At 38.1% G+C, this 19,904-nt stretch overlaps 1 protein-coding gene across 2 annotated transcripts in view; it reads left to right on the top strand.

The window, feature by feature from the left end:
• The window catches only part of GABRB3 (gamma-aminobutyric acid type A receptor subunit beta3), a 247,352-nt gene that overhangs the window by 182,202 nt on the left and 45,246 nt on the right, over positions 1-19,904 (top strand). For both annotated transcript variants that reach the window (XM_032395382.1, XM_032395384.1), the window contains exons 5-6: positions 16,600-16,682; positions 19,327-19,464. In XM_032395382.1, the coding sequence (XP_032251273.1) occupies positions 16,600-16,682; positions 19,327-19,464 (221 nt within the window). The remainder of the gene's footprint in view (positions 1-16,599; positions 16,683-19,326; positions 19,465-19,904) is intronic.

The following is a 19,904-nucleotide window of genomic DNA, read 5'->3' as shown; positions in this document are numbered from 1 at the left end:
TTCCAAATTAGGGTTTTCATGGGCAAGGGTGGGGGGTAAGTGTCCATAGTGGAATTACTGCCTCCTATGGGACTTCTATTTTTAATTTTCTGAGGAACTTCCATACTGTTTTCCACAGTGGTTGCATCAATTTACATTTCCACCAGCATGGGGGGGGGTCCCTTTTTTTCTACATCACTGCCAACACTTATTATTTTTATCTTTTTTGATATTTGACATTGGCTGGTGTGAGGTGATATCTCATTGTGGTTTTGATGATTGATGGATGATGGATTGATGATTTTCCTGATGATTAGTGATGTTGAACATCTTTTTATATGTCTGCTGGCTATCTGTATGTCTTTGGAGAAATGTCTGTTCAGGTTCTCTCCCCTTTTTTTAATCAGATTTTTTTTTGATGTTGAGATGTGTTCTTCATATATTTTAGGTATTAATCCTTTATCAGATATATCATTTGCAGATATCCTCTCCAATTTACTAAGTTGACTTTTTGCTTTGTTGATCGTTTCCTTTGCTGTACAAAAGCCTTTTATTTTGGTGTAATCCCAATAGTTTATTTTTGCTTTTGTTTCCTTTACCTGAGGAGACATATCCATAAATATATTGCTATAATTACTCTTTTAAAAATCCTTAGACAACAAGTTTATTGGTGGTAAGCACACCTTGTGATCTAGTTTATTTGTCCCCCAACATCTCCTTGCACACTGTTCAGTGAGGTATTTCTTCACCTTATAAAAATTTGGGCAGATCTCATGGTTTTCTGCCAATGTTTTAGTAATAGTTCTTTTTCATCTTTATGTGACACAGGAATTCTCAGGTCAGTGTTCAATACTAAGTTCAGATTTAGCATTAATATTTTCTCTTTCCATAGCCCAGCCCTATTTTAGGCTAGAAGCATGTAGTGGCAAAGGGAGGATAATTGATTTCTCAGCCTCCCTGATTCTGCTTTCCTCTATACCCCTCCCACCCCACAACCTAGGTTGACAGCCTACCTTGACTCCTCCCATTTTGAAGATTAAGGGGGTGGAGGGAAAATAAGGAAGAAAAGTTTTACTTGAACTAGTACCATTTTTTTCATGGCTTCATACTCTCTGGACTTAGAAGATATTGAAAATTGACTCTTCTCAGAGCTTCCCACCAGGAGGCACCTTTCTTCAGCTGGTCCCTTGACCAGCATTGGGGGTTGGGAAAATAGGAGAGTAGGCTATGTTTCTATTCTGTGGAGTCCCTTGGAACTCTTTCCTCAGCTCTAAGAATCCATCTTTCATAGTCAGTTTCTATCTCTCTACCTTGTAGGCAGCCCTGTTATAGAAGATCCAAGATAACTTTGGATCTTCCATTTTTTTCCATGTAGCTCATTTTTTCCTGTGATCCACGGGAAATATGCCTGCATTCCTAATCTAACAATCCAGTTGCTATTCAGTCTCCTCTATTCCTACCACCTCAAGACTACTCTAATTGTCCCAAGTATGAAGCAGACACCATTCCTCCTGGAATCCCAATGAAGGAGTTAATCTCCATAGGGATGGCTGAAGACCATCCCAAGAAATCTATTCCCACGTTAGTTCCTTCTTTCTCATTACTCTGACTCCAATTAAGATCTATGACTTGGCTGAAGTTTCTAAGAACCATGGACCAACTCACTGAAATTCCCTAGTAAATTATTCATTGGTGAGGTGGTAATGTGGGGCACTCACACATTTGTGATATATACCATACAGATTCTGTTAAATTATCAATAGATTATATCTGTCTTTATATTTCATGGTATGTTTTGACATAACATGAATCAAGAAGATTTCTCTCTTTTTGTATGTTGTGAAGTAGATTATATTATATAGTAAATATCTATTCCTAAAAGGGTTAGTATTCCTGTAAGTACTTTAAAAAATTACTCATAAATATACACGTCATATGAAATGTTTTGTATAGATGCATGGTACTTTGAATAGGCTCTTGAATGACATTTTCTACCCTGGCACACAAGGCTTCAGTTTCTGCTATACTTATAGTTTTCTCTAGATTTTCTTCTTGCACCAATCTTGAAAATTCATGTTTTTCAGGAAAATGTCCTTTTTTATCTGGACCTTCTAAATAATTAGCATGTGTATATGCATTGCCCCCTAGAATACATTATTATATGCCATTTTTCATTTTTAATTTTGTTCAGTAGCATAAAGAAATACTTATTTTTTATATTTTTAAAGAGATAGCTTTTGATTTTATATCATAATTCCATTTATTAATTTCTGCTTTATCTTATTATAAACATCCCCCTCCTCTTGATTTTAAAGATCTCTTTATTGGGGAGTGATATCAGCAAAATGGCAGATTAAGAAGCTTCAAGCTCTTGTTTCTGTACAGAAATATCAAAAAATAAGCAGAAGCTGTCTGAAATAACTTTGTAGGAGCTCTGGAAAACATTCCAGAGTTTGCAGAAGCCAACCAAATGCCAAATAAAGAAAAAACTATATTCAAAAGAGTTGGAAAGTTTTGTGACATTTTTTACCTGCCATTTCCCCATCCCCTCCCTGGTTCAGGGGCAGGTGGCAGCCTAGTTACCAGTTTCCTCCCTTGCACTGGAGGGAACAGAGGAAACCTTTTTTGTAAATTATTGTGTACATATGTTCTCAGTTGTCTGGAGGGTAACTGAAGGACTAAAGCATCATGCTCATCTCTATTTACAGAGATAACTCATAATGCAGGCAGGAAAAAAAAGCAGGTTGTGCTCATAAAGGCTACATGTCTACAAACCCATAGGTGTCCAGGGCAAGAGACTCAGGGTAGAAATGTGAAATAGACCATGGAAGGCCCAAAGGAGAAGCTGGAGTGAGACTCTGAGAAATCAGGTTATTCAAAAGCAGCTAAGTATACAGAATTTAGAAAGCTATGCATATGCCCAGGCAAAACAGTCCCAAGAAGACCTTAAGTTTTTACCTTGGCTGATACCTAGGCTCAGGGCCATCCTAGCCAAGTGGTGAAAGAATGTGCCAGGACAGAGCCAATCTGCAAAGACAGGAAGAGGTGCCTGTTTTCTCTATTTATTGTTTGTTTGTTTGGGTTTTTTGTTTGTTTGTTTTGGCTCCTGCCATTCAAAAACATCTCTGTTAAAACATTAACTGAACATGAACTAATAGAACAAAGATTTTGCTGATTTTATTGATAAAGTATTTTTTTAAAAAGTTTAGATATACCTCAAAATAAATGAATTGTTAAAGCCTTCCTAAAAAAGAACAACAAGAACAAAAAAGATAGCAGTCCCTGTGGGAAGGAAAAAAAATCTGATTTTTAGAGTTGCAACATTATAATAGTCAAATGACCAATTTTCAAGAAAAATATCACAAGACATACAAAGAAAGAATAAAACATAACTCATTCAAAGGAACAAAATAAATTGACAAAACTGTCCTTGAATATGCCCAGACATTGGACTTACTGGATGAAGACTAAATTGTCTATCTTAACTATACTCAAAGAGCTAAGGGAAAACATGGACAAAGAAACAGAAGGAAATTGAGAAAATGATACATGAATAAAATGAACAAAATAAAAGAAAGAGATAGAAATTATAAAAGGGACCAAACAAATTCTGAACCTGAAAAACCGAGTAAATCACACGAATTCACTAGAGGGGGTTGGTTCACCACCAGATTTCAGCAGCCAGAAGAAAAAATCAGCAAATTTGAAGATAGGACAATTAAAATGATCAAGTCTGAGAACAGAAAGAAAAATGATTGAAGAAAAGCAAATGAAGCCTAAGGGACTTGTGAGAAACCATCAGGTGCACCAAGAGATGAGCATGAGAAAGATGCACAGTATTGGCTAAAAAAAATCCCTGAAGTTGATAAAAAACATGAATCCTCAAATCCAAGAAGCTCAATGAACTCCAAGTAGGATAAAACCAGAGACCCACACTAAGACACATATAATCAAACTGTGAAAAGCCACAGAGAGAATCTGGAAATCATCAAGAGTGAAGTAACTCATCCTATATAGAGGATCCTCAAAACAAATTATCAGCCATTTTTTTTCATCAGAAACCTTGGATACCAGACGGCAGTGGAATGATTAAATATTTGAAGTGTTGAAAGATAACACCTATCAAAAAAAAAATTCTAAATCTGGCAAAACTGCCCTTCAGAAGTGGAGAGAAATTAATAAATTCCCAGGTAACAAAACCTGAGGGACTTCATTACTACTAGACCTGCCCCACAAGAAAGGCTAAAATGTGTCTTCAGTTTGAAATGAAAGGATACTAGACAGTAACTTGAAGGTATATGAATATTAAAAGATCCCCAGTAAAGGTAAATGAAACTAGTATTACTTTAATTATTTTTTATAACTCATTTTTTCTGTTATTGAAAAGACAGGTGCTTAAAAATAATTGCAAAGCTATATTGTTAGGTACACAATGTATAAAGATGCAATTTGTAACATCAATAACATAGGGTGGTGCAAAGCAAATTGGGAAGAGATTTTATATGTGGTTAAAGTAAAGCTTATGTCAATTCAAATTAGATTATAATAATATTAAGATGTCATATATAATCCCCAGGGTAACCAAAAAGAAAATATCTATAGAATATACATAAAGGAAACAAGAAGAGAATCAAAACATCTCACACAAAAAAAATCAACTCAACAGAAAAGAAAAAAATGGAGGAAATGAAGGAACAAAAGGCTACTGAACATACAGAAAACAGCAAAAATGTAGAAGTCTTTCCTTATTAGTGATTACTTTAAATATAAATAGATTAAACTCTTCACACAATAGCTAGAGATTGGAAGAATGGATACAGAATAAAACAGGATCCACCTATATGCTATTTACAAAAGACTCACTTTACATCTAAAGACATACATAAATTTAAAGTGAAAGGATAGAAAATGTATATTCCGTACAAATAGTAACAAAAGAGCTGAAGTGGCTATACTAATATGAGATGAAATAGACTTTAAGTCGAAGACTATAACAAGACAAAGAAGAACACCATATATTGATAAGTCAATTCTCTAAGATTTGACAATCATAAATATATATATGCACCAGACATCAGAACTCCAAATATATGGAATTGAAATGAGAATTAGACAGTTCTACAATAATACCAAATTTATGAGATGCTGGCAAACAGTGTGAAGAGGAAAATTTATATCTGTAGATACATACATTGAAAAGAAGAAACCAACTTTACACCTTAAGAAACTAAAAAAAGTAAAGTAAAATGAAAGCTAGCATAAAGAAAAAAAGAATAAAGAGTAGAGTAGAGATAGATAAAATAGAGAATACTAACACTATGTAGAAAAATCAATGGAATGAAAATTAGGTCCTTTGAAAAGATCAACTAAGTAGACAAATCTTTAATTAGACCAACTAAGAAAAAATAGAGAAGACTCAAATAACAAAAATCAGAAATGGAGGAGCGCCTGGGTGGCTCAGTTGTTAAGCGTCTGCCTTCAGCTCAGGTCATGATCCCAGGGTCCAGGGATCGAGTCCCGCATCGGGCTCCCTGCTCCACTGGAAGCCTGCTTCTCCCTCTCCGACTCACCCTGCTTGTGTTCCTGCTCTCGCTATCTCTCTCTCTCTGTCAAATGAATAAATAAAATCTTAAAAAATCAGAAATGGACAACATTACTACCAATTTTACAGAAATAAAAAGATTTACAAGAGAATACTATGGAAAATTATATGCCAAAAAATTGGATAACCTAGGTGAAATGGACAAATTCATAGAAACAGAAAATTTGCCAAAACTGAATTATAAAGAAAGAAAATCTGAACAGACTTACAATTAGTGTGGAATTGAATTAGTAACTAAAAAAAAAAATCTCTCGGGCGCCTGAGTGGCTCAGTTGGTTAAGTGACTGCCTTCGGCTCAGGTCATGATCCTGGAGTCCCGGGATCGAGTCCCACATCGGGCTCCCTGCTCAGCAGGGAGTCTGCTTCTCCCTCTGACCCTCCTCCCTCTCATGCTCTCTGTCTCTCATTCTCTCTCTCGCAAATAAATAAAATCTTAAAAAAAAAAAAAAACCTTTAAAAAAAAAAAAAAATCTCTCAACAAAAACAGCCCTGAACCAAATGGCTGCACTGATGAATTCTACCAAACATGCAAAGAAGAATTACCCCCAGTTAAAACATGTGAAGAAACCCCAGTTAACAAAATTCAAACTCTTCCCAAAAAAGGATGAGGAAAGAATTGCTTCTTTACTCATTGTGTAAAGCCAACATTACCCTACACCAAACGCAGACAAAGACACTACAAGAAAGCCACACATCAGTATCCCTTATGAATATTAATGCAGAAATATTGTTAAGATGAAAATACCATCCAAAGGGATCTACAGATTCAGTGCAAGCCCTATCCAAATCCAAGTGCCCCCCTTTTTTTGTAAGATGGAAAACCCCGTTCTAAAACTCATACGGAGTCATATGGAACCCTAATTATCCAAAATAATCTTGAAAAAGAAGAACAAATTGGAGATCTCACATTTCCTGATTTCAAAACTTACTACAAATCACAGTAATCAAAATAGTGTGATACTGTCATAATAATAGACACATTGACCAGTAGAATAAAACAGAGAACCCAGAAATAAACTTTAATATATGTGATCAAATGATTTTTGACAGGAGTGGCAAGACTCTTCAATGAATAAAGGACAGTCTTTTTAACAAATAGTGCTGGGAAAAACTGAATATCCACATGTAAAAGAATGAAGTTGGATGCTTATGTTATACCATATACAAAAATGAACTAAAAGTGGATCAGATATGTAAATTGGAGCTAAAACTCTAAAACTCTTAGAAAAAGATGGGAAAAGCCTCAAAGCATTGGATTTGGCAATGATTTCTTGGATATGACATTAAAATACAGGCAACAAAAACAATAACAAAATATACATTGGACTACAGAAAAATTAAAGACTTCTGTGCATCACAGAACACAATCAACAGACTGAGAAGGTAACCAGGGGAAGGGGAGAAAATACTTGCAAATCATATATCTGATAAAGGTAGTTAATATTCAGATTATATAGAGAACTCCTACAAATCAATAACAACGACAACAACAAATCAAACAATCAGTTTAAAAATAGGCAAAGGACTTGAATAGTCCTATTTCTCCAAGGACGATAAACAAATGGCCAATAAGCATGTGAAAAGATGCTTAACATTATTAGTCACTAAAGGAATGAAAATCAAAACCACAGTGAGATACCATTTCATACCCATGATGGCTATTATGAAAAAAAAAAGAGAGAGAAAATAAGGAAGGAAGGAAGGAAGGAAGGAAAGAGGGAGGGAGGGAAGGAGGGAAGGAGGAGGGAAGGAGGGAGAAAGAAAAGAAAAGAAAAAAGAAAAGTGTTGGCAAACTTATAGAGTAATTGGAATCCTTATGCACTGCTAGTAGGAATATAAAATAGTTCAGCCACTGGGAAAAGCAATATGACTATTTCTCAAAAAGTTAAACATAGAATTATTGCAAGGTCCAGCAATTCCAATTCTAAGTATATACCAAAAGAAACAAAAGCAGTGACTCAAACAGTTTTACACCTATGTTCACAGCAGCATTATTCACAATAGCCAAAAGTTAGAAACAAACCAAATGTACATCAACACATAAATAAACAAAATGTGGTATATACATACAATGGAATATTATTTAGCCTTAAAAAGATATAGAATTCTGACATATGCTACAACAAGAATGAATTTAGAAAATGGTAAATGAACGAAGCCTGGCACAAAAGAACAAATATTACATGATTCCACTTATGTGAGGTACCTAGAATAAGTAAATTTATAAAGAAAATAGAAGAGAGGTTACTAGGTCTGGGGGCAGGGTGGGGGAGGGGTGGCAGTGGAGAATGGGGAGTTAGTGTTTAATGGGTACAGAGTTTCTGTTTGGGATGATGAAAAAGTTCTGGAGATGGATTGTGGTGATGGTTGCACAGCAATATGAATGTCCTTTACACTAAACTGTACACTTAAAAATGGTGCAAATGGTAAATATTATGCATTTTAACCCAATTTTTAAAAAAAATAATTCTTTATTGTTTCATGTTTAATTTGTTGACTGTATGCTGTTTGTTTGTTTGCTCTGCTTGTCTAATAAAGCTGTTTCATACCTATTTTCTGTCCTATACCTATCTTCTCTCTGTTTTCAAATCTCTGTCTTCTTCTGCCTTTAGGAAGGTTCTACATGTTTGCCCTCTCCTTTCCACTTTAACTACTGTCCCCAGACAGGAACAGCACCATCATGTGGGAAATTCAGAATTAAAGACCCACTCCAGACCTTCTGCTCTGAATCTGCTTTTAACAAAACCCCTCAGTGACTTGTATGCCCATTAAAGTTTAAGAAGACATCCACGTCATTAAATTATTTTCAGCTGTGTCAATTCTACTATCTGTCTTCAGTATAAATTTCAATTCAGTGCCTATGGCTGGGAATCCTAGCATTCTTTTCTTAGCTTTATAGCATCTATCTATGCCTTTATCTCAGGCTCTTCTTTCCCTATGTCTCCCTGCTCTTGTTCTAAAGAGAGCATATGCATTCATGTCTTTAACTACCAGACATGTATCTTCCAAATGTTTCAACTTTCATTTTCTTCACTTCCATACTTTTCATAGAACACCTTTTTGTTTTATTTATGATTATCCTTAGGTGGGATATATCCTAAAGACAAAGTGATTTTCTAGTGAGACTAATGGATATGGTGACCTTGGTCTCCTTCTGCCTCACTCTCACCTTGGAAGCCTTAGCCCCTTAGGGTATAAATCTGAAAATTTGGTTAATGTGCTCCATTTGGTAATGCCTAATTGTATTCATTCAGAGTAGGACCCTCACTTCTGACTGCTGGGTTAACTGACTAGGCCCTGAAGTCGGATGCAATGTATCATACTTTGAATAGAATCTTGAATGATGTCTTCCACTCTGGTATGCATGGCTTCCAAGTCCTGTGGATATCTACCTTTAGCAGCAATGGCTTTTCTTTGAGTGGGTGGGTTATATGTATTCGACTGTGTTCCCCAACCACTTTCAACCAGAGTCGTGTCCTCTGAAGCTATAGAGGGAAGGAGAGAGACAGAGAGAAAGAGAGAGAGGGACTGGGGGGTTGGGTTAGTGGGCAAGGCCAGACCACTCATTTGTCTGCCTCAATGCTGTTTTCTAGCCCTTTCCAGGGGAACTTACTGTGGTGATGAAGATGCTCTATAATCTGTACTGTCTGATACAGTAGTTGCCAGCCATTTGTGGCCATTGAGCACTTGAAGTGTGGCTAGTGCTGTGCGCACACACACACACAAACACACACACACAGGAATATTATGCAGCCATCAAAAAATGAAATCTTGCCATTTGCAATGATGTGGATGGAAATAGAGGGTATTATGCTAAGCGAAATAAGTCAGTCAGAGAAAGACAAGTATCATGATCTCACTGATATGAGGAATTTGAGAAACAAGACAGATGATCATAGGGGAAGGGAGTGAAAAATGAAATAAGACGAAACCAGAGAGGGAGACAAACCGTAAGAGACTCTTAATCTCAGGAAACAAACTGAGGGTTGCTGGAGTGGAGGGGGGTGGGAGGGATGGGGTGGCTGGGTGATGGACACTGGGGAGGGTATGTGCTATGGTGAGCGCTGTGAATTGTGTAAGACTGATGAATCACAGACCTGTATCCCTGAAACAAAGAATGCATTATATGTTAATAAAAATTTTTTTTTTTAAAAAAAGAAAGAAAAAAGAAATGTGGCTAATGCATCAGAGGAACTGAATTTCAAATTTGATTTCATTTTAATTAATTTAAAATTTAAATGTAAAATAGTCACATGTGCCAGTGTCTACCATTTTGAACAACATACTTCTAGATGTGAAACACTGCCAAGTGACATAATCAGACCCAGGTAGCTGGGGAGTACTTTCCTGGTACTTTCAAACTGATTCCTCCTTTCCTCTTTAGAGTGTGGAGCCTGTGGCGTTCTCCTTAAGGACTTCCTCAGTCATCCACTCTGACTGTTCTGTTCCTGGCAGATGATTAAGGATCTGGCATACGCCTTTCTGTTGGTTTTGGTTTTCAGCACTATTACCAGTTGTGGCCTTTGTGTTGCTTTATCACCATATTGTTTGAAAATCAGGAGGAGATGCATCAGGGCCTGTCTCATTTGCCTTATGTTACTACTCATTTCATCAAGATTGATATTTCTAAAATGATAGTGGATTTTTCCTGAAACATGGAGATAGATGCTCCTGTTTTGGAAAAATGCTATCTACAAAGGGCTTTGCTATCTTATGACACTCTTGAGAAGTATCACATTGTGATTTCCATTCATTTATAGGAAAATTTATGCTTTTCTATGTACGTTGTTGCCTGTGTTGATTGTTGTATCTCTTAGCTATTGCTACAATGTTTCTGTGTAACAAATAGCTAGAAAGCCTCAATGCCAGATGATAGTAAGTGCTCATTACTTGTGTGTCTGTGTGATTAATGAGTATCTCTGCTCATCCTGGCTAGCTCATTCACAGACCTGGGGCTGGATGGTCTCTGCAGGGATGAGTGGGCACCTCCATCCTGCTCCCCGTGGCCATTCTCCGCCTAGGACAAGCAGATTCATCTGGGCACGGTTTTCTCACAGTAAAGGCAGAAGCACAAAAGAAGACTAGAAACAGAATGCCTATTGGGAGCTAATCTTGAGACTGACACATTGTCACTTCCACAGTTCTGTCAGACAAAGCAAGTCACAAAGTTGGGCCTTATTCAGGAGGTGGGCAGACAGCTTCTTTTTAGTGAGAAGAATTGTAAATGACATGGCTAAGAGAGTGGATATTGGGAAACAAGGAAAGAATGGGGCTGCCAACACAATCAACTTAACCCAAGGACTTTCCCAGCAACATGCTCAAAGAATCTGCATACCAAAGGCTTTCAGACAGTTCTGTGAATGTATTTTCTTATATTTTTTGTAAAATGAAACAAAAATTAGAGTAAGTTAAATGTTGGTTTATGCCTTGTGTTTTTTCTACATTGAATAGTAAGTACTTGCTTTAGAATAAAACTTAGTTAGTTTGAATTATTTGACTTAGGTCCTTAACCCTAGCATCTGTGTTCCTATTCCTGGAAAAATGCCTGATGAACCTGGCATATGGAGAACCAGGAAGAAGAGGACTATGAGTTACCACAGAGCTGTTGCAAAGGGCTGAATGATTACCTGTAAAGCAATAGCCCAGATGTGCTGCTATCCCATGACCATAGATAACAACTATTGCTCAGAGTTCTCAGACAGCCATCCCAAGTGCAAGCCAGAGGTCACACAGGAGGTACTGCTAACGTGCTCCTGGGCCCTGTTAGTTAAACAAGATGATGATCAGAGAGCTAGGACTCTACTGATGGCTGCATTTTGCTCTCATCTTCCCTGCAGGCCAGGCCATAAAACCCATGGGCATCAACATTGGCCTGCTAAGAATTCATCCTGCAGCAGAAGGATTCACAGAGACTACCTGGTTATTAACGCAGGGGGTATCACCAAGCATCTTGACCAGTAAACCCATGGAGTTCTCAGTGAGTCAGTAACTGTGCAGGGCCAGGGCTCCCGCTTAGAGTGCCCCTCTTGCACTTAGATTTCAGGGATTAAATCCAAGAAGGACTAAGCTATCTTTTTCCCTTTCTACTTCTTGAGTCCCATGCTGTCTGCTTATGCTTGATCTCCCATATCTTCAAAGTCATTGTTTTGTTCAGTGACTATTTATGGGACACCTACTGTGTGCATGTGAGAGCTATTCCAGGCACTGGGGAAATGGCTGCTGCCAGGAGAGACAAAGCCCTGCTCTCAGACTCATCTGAGGAAGTAAAAGGGACCTACAGGTCAACAAATAGATGGATGTTCGAACTGTAGATAGTTCTGAGTGTAATGAGAGCATTGAATGAGAGGAGAGGTAGGTGAGGCTGAGATACTGTAGTTCTGGAAGGGCTCTGAGAATGCTAGTCAAAGACATTTTCATTTCTGTCCTGTCTGGCATCTACTATGAATCTAAAAGTTTAGTACAAGTTGGTAAAGAGATTGTGTGCATTGTCTAATGATTTACTATAAGTAAGGATCCCAGACTCTACCCATAGTCCACCTTTCCCAGCAGCATTGGCAGGGGGTACTTTTGCACCTTGGCCAACAGTGGACATTTCAGGCAAATGTTTTGTGGTACTAAGTGTGCTGATCAGCCAACAGAAATATTTCCACAGCAGCCTCTCTAGGTAGTCTGTGGGGAACTCTGCATCTGTGCAATGACATGAGGAGCTTGCACTTATTACTATTTTCAATTGGTGGAAATTTAAAAATGCTGATACCAAAGTACATCTCACAATCTTAATATAATTGAGACAAAATGAAAACCCTTCAACATGCTAAAAGTCATGGGTCTCCTCAACTCAGGCTTCCTCACTCAACTGTGCAGGCAAAGGACAAACAAGATAGTTTATAGATGGTGTCTTAATATGGCTGTTATCACATCATAGGATTCATAGGATTTTAAATTTGCTAGGGATAATGAGCCCCTTATAAGCTTTGACTTTGTTCCTTGAATTTTCATACTTTTGACTGTTAAACACATCTTTAGCAATATATCACTTATAAAAGCAAGACTATCTACTAAATTCTATCCTATTCCATGATGAGTTAAATATCACTACTGTTACTGCAGGTGTAGCATGTAGAATATTTATTTTCTTCCTTTACATATTATATTTACATATTGTCATATATATAATGAGAATGCTATATGTATATATATGATCTCTGTGTGTGTATATATTGTATATATTATGTGTATATATTGTATGTATGCATATATATGTGCATATATAGAATTACAAATTTCTGTACCTTCTTTGATCTTCAACAAGAACCTCACTCACTGAGTAGACCTTTAAAAGTTGAATATACAATATGTCATGCTTTAAGGCAGAAGAGATGTCAAAGAGGTAGTAGAGTGTAGGACTCTGGCTTCCTGGATGAATGTTGCATCTGCCTTCTAGTAGCATTGTAAATGTGGCCAATGTACTTATTCTTTCTGAGCCTTGGTTTGTTTATCTGCCAAATGGGAATGATAATAACACCTCCATAGTATGGTTATTAATCAAATGCATGAATGTTCAAGGGCTGAGCATAGAGCTGGGTACAAAGCAAACTCTCAACCAATGTTACATAAAGTACAGATATGACTGCACGCTGTACTGAGCACCAAGATAATAAGTCAACATCCTTTTCTATGGTGTTTCCCAGTCCTCTGTCACTTCTCTACTTCTTTTTTTTTTTTTTTTAACTTTCTACTTTCAGCACCCTCAAAGTGTGATTGTTTGTAAAGAAAGGACATACTGAATGGTAGACACTTTTTTGGCTATCATCTTTCTCTGCTTTTCTATCATAAACATAAATTGCAGCTATAGAGACTCTAAGCACTGCTCTCTCTTAACCAGAAAACAAAAAAAGAAACAATGACACCCCCCCAGAAAAGCATCTACTAAAGAGTAATACTGCAGAAATCTTCAGCCAGTCATGTTTCTCATGACCCTGCCACTATTCCTTAGAAATAGAATTCTCAGATTATAGAGGGCTGTGGAAGTGAGCTAGATATTGGTTGAATTCTCCTCTCAGGACAAATAAGTTTATTGGGGAAAAAATATGAAAAGTTGTGTGTGGATGCTGGGGATTATGCAAATGGAGCCCAGTTATTGTGGCTTCCCTGCCCTTGGTCCATGTCCTTTAACTAGGCTTGAGCCCTCAGTCCTGCAGACTCAAATTCCCTCCTACAGTTTCTGCAAAGTCCCAAGCCTCAAAATTTGGTCAATTCATGCAAAAAGTTCACTCCCCAAGCCAGTCATGAATTTAGCCAACTTGAAAGAAGGTTTCATAGTTCAGGGAGCAGTTCTGGCCTACTACACCCTTCTTGATCTTTCTGCCTCCCCCCCACCCCGGCCTTTCCTTTTTCTTGCCTTTCTGTCCCAGTGGCACACAGACCTCTTTCCTTCCACTGTGTCATCCCTGTGCTTACCTTTTGTAGCATGAGTAGGCTCTTGTGTCCTACTTTCCACCAGGAGAGGGTTTTCTATGTTATGTCTTCCTTAAGTAGTAGTAGTAGTAGTAAATATATATATATATATTTACTGTATTCATCAAGTAAATTCAGTAATTCATCAAGTAAATTGGAAAAGGGCTCCATTTTACAGCCAATCTTATGCCAGAATGAGAAGACAGGACAACAAGTATACTGGGGACCCTTTTACGGATTCTTCCAACATCATGTTACACTTCCAGTAATGCCTATGAAACACATTACATAATGTCACAATCAGTGTGAATCCTTAAAAAATTTGGATATGTTCATGTTCCTGTTTGTGTGCATTTATTTTATGGGTGGCATTGAGAATAAGAAAAACAAACAGAAAATACTAATCTCAGTTATTGACTCTAAGTAAATAGGTACCAAAATATATAGGAACTTTTTAAAATTTGAATATTTCCAGTAGAGATCTTTTCTTTTCTTCATAAAAATTCATAATTTTAACAGAACCTTATTCTAATTTTGCCTTATAGGCATCTTGTATAGATGTTGGGTTGTCAATATGCCACAAAACATGCCAGAATTTAAAAGTGTGAGGCTGGTCCTTCATTTGGCTAGAAAGTCGGATGCTGTAGAAAAATATATCACAGAGCTAGGTGTTGACTTTGGATTACAGAATGTAATCCACTCCTTGGAGTGATAATTGAAAGTGTTATGACATTTGGAAAGGACACACTTTCACCATTGGTATGGATCTTACAGCATATGTCTACAAGGCACTTATATACCATTTATAGAGAATAATTTAGTAGTTACCCATGATTGCCAAATATGTTAACATTTCCCTCACTGCTCTTCTTAGCCATTGGAAAGTAGAACTTTTCTCAGCCTTCCACTTATCCAGATGCTAATAGAAGGACATGCTTTACTACTGCACTTAAGTTAAATGAGACAAGCCCAACAGAACTGGCCCATGCCTGGTGTTTTACTGGTGTTTTGGTTAAGATCTGCTGATAGGAATAGAACTTGCTCATGTTGCCCAAAGTGGTAGAAGGTCTGTTGTGAATATTCATACAGAAGGCTATCTAGAGAAAGCTGAATACTGGCCTTCAAGAAAGCTGGAACATGAAAAGTGGTTGGGAATTCAAGGTAACTCTAGGGGTTTTAGGAGGAGACATTCTTACTTCTTCATTCTTATCCACCACTGAATGGGTATAGCCAGGGCTGCCAGTTACACACTTCCACATAAGCCATAGGAATGCTATTCCCCAGTTCTTGCTTCGGTGGGACATATACTAGAAAAAGAATGCTGTTCCCTGGGATATGTAGCACATACCCTGCAAGGCCATGTTCTGTGGTCCAGCCATAGTGACCAGTGTCTCCTCAGCCATCCAATTTGCATTTTTCTCTACCTCTATGTTTTCACATGCCTTACTCTCCAATTGGAAAATGACATTGCAAGCCTCTAATTCAAGAACTTGCAAGGTCAGCTCCATTCTTGCCCTGTCTTTAATTCACTTCCATGGAATAGAATCCCTTTAGCTCCATTCTACCTTTTAGGTCAGGCCACATCATAGATTCTTTTTTATTATTATTATTACGTTAATCACCACACATCATAGATTCTTGATCAAGTAATTCTTGATCTCAATCCTTGAATCAGGGCCCCATCCCAGTCCCATCAGCTGTAACTGAGGTGAAAAGGGAGGCATACTAGAGAAAAAGAGTATAAAACATAGTGGCTTAATTGTATTTCAACAGAGGCTGGGTGTAGGTTGATTTCCCTAAAATGAGGCTGTAGACAGAGTAGGAAATAATCTTGACATTTCTAGAAGTGTTGTTTCTCAATGGACAGTTGATTTAACCATTGCATGGTGGAGGCTTAACTGTCCTTGGGCCATGATATAAATTCTTTCCATGGCTGCAGCTTACCCCAAGGGAAGCTAACCCACTCAATTTTGATTCATAATCAATAACATAGAAGCCAAATATCCCCTTTGAAAAGATAGATGCTTTCATGGTGAGAAGTTCGGGAGCATTAGGATCCAGCCCAGCAGACGACTATAATAAAATAGGATCAAGCAGAAGCTTGGCTGAGAGTTTCCCAGTGCAGCCTGTGCATCTGTAGCTACTTAGACACTTCACATGGAAAATCAAAGAAGTCAATCTTGATCTAATCAGTGCTGTCGACACACATAAGTTTTCTCTGTGCTATAAAGGTTAGAGAACCTCTAAACAAGGAGGCAGAACAAAAATTGAAGACAAAAGTTTCCTTAGAAACCCCTTTCTCTGCCCTTATTTAACCAAAGTCAACGAGGCTACATGAATAATTTTATCAGATTTAGAGGTTTCGTGTTGCTTTTCTTGATAAATCTGGTCTCTAAAGGTACTCAAAATTTATTCGGTATACATTATGAAATATATTTAATCAGGTGTATCTTGGGGAAAAGGAGCCCTACATGGGGGCTACTCATGGTTTAGCTGGAAGCAATTTTCCTGCTACATTTCTCATCCCATCGTTAATATCTGCCCTCATCTGTGTATTTCAGAATCACCACAACTGCAGCATGCATGATGGACTTGAGAAGATACCCCTTGGACGAGCAGAACTGCACGCTGGAAATTGAAAGCTGTGTGTATCTGTACTACTTTTTCATTCACTGTATTTTAGGTCTTGTCATTATTTGGCATCTTTTTCAAGGCATATATAATCTTCTTGCCATAGTTTTTAACTATCTTAAAGATGGGAGTTTAATCCTCCATGCTGCAAATTACACTGTCATGAGAGAGAGACAGAGATAGAGACTCAGCATAAAAGAGTTCCCCATTCTAATCTGATTAAGAGAGTCTGCTTGCTGTGCTGAAATATAAGAAAACAAACACTCCTCATCTTGGTCCATTCAGTGAAAAGAGAACAAGCACTAAGATGCAATTTTCTCACAATATGCTTCATCACACATGAGTGGCTGTACTCCTGGGAACCTGGGCAGTTGGAGTAAATTCCCATCAGGAACTCAGCTTTCCAAGCAGACTATTCCTGAATTTTGTCAATTTTCTCAATTTGAAGAGTATTCAGATGCCTTATTGATAATTCAGTGTTGCATACTTCTTTGTGAGGGATGAGAGCTGCATCTTTATTATCTAACAAACAAGTGTCCCGCCTGCTACCTGAACTACATCTCCTGGCATATCCAGATGTTACTGTTGCTGTCGTCACTTATCCTGGTCTATCATAGATTGGTTTATAATTGGTCTCAATTGGATTTAGTCTTGTCTGTATTTATGTGGATTTCTTTGAGGGGGATGGCAAATAGCTGCAGTGTTACTCAATGCGTTTGTGGTGAGAAGTGAGTGTCTTTGTGAGTAAACATACTGGGAAGTTGTGGTGGGTGTAGGCCAGTTTTCATCCCATATAGAGCTGGCCCCACAGTGCCCCTCACTTCCACATTACATCACTGTCAAGTTTTCTGAGAGCCATGCTTTCAGAAAGTGAGGGACATGAAATCATGTCAAGTGATACATAGTGGAATCATCTGGGGAGATTTAGCACGGAGGACAGAAAGCTCAGGGGAAAGATGATGATTTCCCAATAGTTGAAGGACTATGTTAGAAGTTAAGTGGATTCTGTGTAGCCAGAAGCTACAACTCCCAGTGAGGTGATGGAAGTCACTGGAAGGCAAATTTGGAACCTAAGTAAGGAAGCAGCTCCAAATGTCTGAACACATAGAGAGTAGCCTCAGTGAGTACAGATTCTATTACTGTAATGTTTGAACTGAGGGGGATGATGGGCAGGAAGGTCTGTTATCAAAGAGATTTCCTCAGAAAGTGTGAGGCCGCTTGTCTTCAGAGAATCCATAGTTAAAGCATTTGAGTGGAAGTAGGGATTTTCTGGTGACCTTGACTACGCAAGAGGTTTTATTTAAGTCGAGATGGAAATGTGGTGATGTGTGAGCCCCTACACAAGGGGGTGGGCACACAAGCCTTGGGCACGGTATGCTGGTTTGAGCCACAGCCAGAAGACCAGTGGTACTGGGCTGGGTGAGCGAGGGAGAGAGAGTGGATGTACTCACCATACACACAGAATCCTATAGATTCTTGTCATCCTTGTAAGGAGTTTGAACTTATTGCACTAATTGTATTGGGAAACATGTGAGGGGTTTAAGCAGAGGAGTGGCTTGATAAGATGTGTGTGTTACGAACAATTGCCATGGCTGCCAGATGAGAATGGAATATAAGGAAGTCAGAGGGAAGGGAGGAGACAGAAGCTGGAACCACCATGATCCAGGGAGAGAGTGTAGCAGATGGGACAAGGGAGATGACATTTACCATGGAGAGCAGTCATCCCCATAGCTTTGGTCTATTTGTCAAATATGGAGTGTCTGTCTTATGTCGTATTACACATTCAAATCAAAAAGTCCATTATACTGACAGGGTATTTTTCTCTAGGTGTGAGTTTTAATCAACCTTACTGATAAAGTTGACCTAATCCTTTAGAAGACTCTTGGTGCTACAAAAAATATCAGATTTTATTGTCTTATTTCTTCATTCTGAAGAAGCATGGATTGATTGATTACCAAGTGAATATGAACACCGTGCTAAGAGCTGGGCTTGGAGCTATAATCCAGCTAATAAACACTCCTCTCTCTAAGGGCCAAGGGTATTCCAACAAAAGGCATTTCTAAAGATGGCAAACCTCATAACCAGGAACACCTGTTGAAGTCATCGAAAAATGCCGAGGAGGACACTATTTTGCCCTGAGAGTTTCTGCTGTTATCAAACATTGATCGGTTAAATTCACCTTCAGTGTTTTAACTTTTCCATAGCTTTTCAGAGTCGCCTTTCTAGAATTCTTTATATTTGAGTTTTCATTTTTTTCTTACAACCATCTTCTTCAGTGCTGTTTATGTATATATATATATATATATATATATATATAATTTTTTTGTTAATATATATTTTAAATTCATTTCAATGCAACACCCAGTCCTCTACAATTAGGATTTACAAACAAAACTCTGGTCAGAGCATTCAACTTCCCCAGTGCCTCTACTTTTCAGCACCAGTATGGTACAAATCAAACAGCACAGGTAACCAAAAATATTCAAAAGTTAGTTCTTTGATGACACTTTTTCTCATAGACAAGCACATGAAACAAATCTACTTCAAATATGGGCAAGCTGTTACTCCATTTTATTAGTTACAGTTTCTTTATCCTTGCATGTAAACAAAATGATGATTCTTCATTTCTGCCATGTCCCTGCTTTCTCTCCTGGCAGATGGCTATACCACAGATGACATTGAATTTTACTGGCGTGGTGGCGATAAGGCTGTCACTGGAGTGGAGAGGATTGAGCTCCCACAGTTCTCTATTGTGGAGCATCGTCTGGTCTCAAGGAATGTCGTCTTTGCCACAGGTGAGTCCTGTGTCCACTCACTGGCTGAGTAAACAGTGATGGTCTCCTAATGATACTGTGCAACTGAATCACAGCACTGGGTCACCCAAAGATGTACCACCATCAATAATTGATCATCTTAGCTATTCCTTTTCTCTGTATCTAAAGGAATTGATAAGCTTTGATGGGAAGGAAAAATCACCTGACAAGGAGATGCACTCAGGGGCTGGCTATTGAGAAGTTAAAAAACTAAGGGTGAGTTTAACCAACCCATGTTTAGTAACATAAGAAACTCTCATCTCTGGGCAGATGGGAGGCCACTGATGGCCTTGGAGGCAAACAGGAAGGTAGGAAAGGAAGGAAGGAAGGAAGGAAGGAAGGAAGGAAGGAAGGAAGGAAGGAAGGAAGGAAGGAAAGGAAGGAAGGAAGGAAGGAAGGAAGGAAGGAAGGAAGGAAGGAAG

This window comes from Phoca vitulina, unplaced genomic scaffold, assembly GCF_004348235.1.
Source record: "Phoca vitulina isolate PV1807 unplaced genomic scaffold, GSC_HSeal_1.0 scaffold84, whole genome shotgun sequence".
NCBI lineage: Eukaryota > Metazoa > Chordata > Mammalia > Carnivora > Phocidae > Phoca > Phoca vitulina.
The sequence above is the reverse complement of the archived record's forward strand: the minus strand, read 5'-3'. Positions and strand labels throughout refer to the sequence as shown.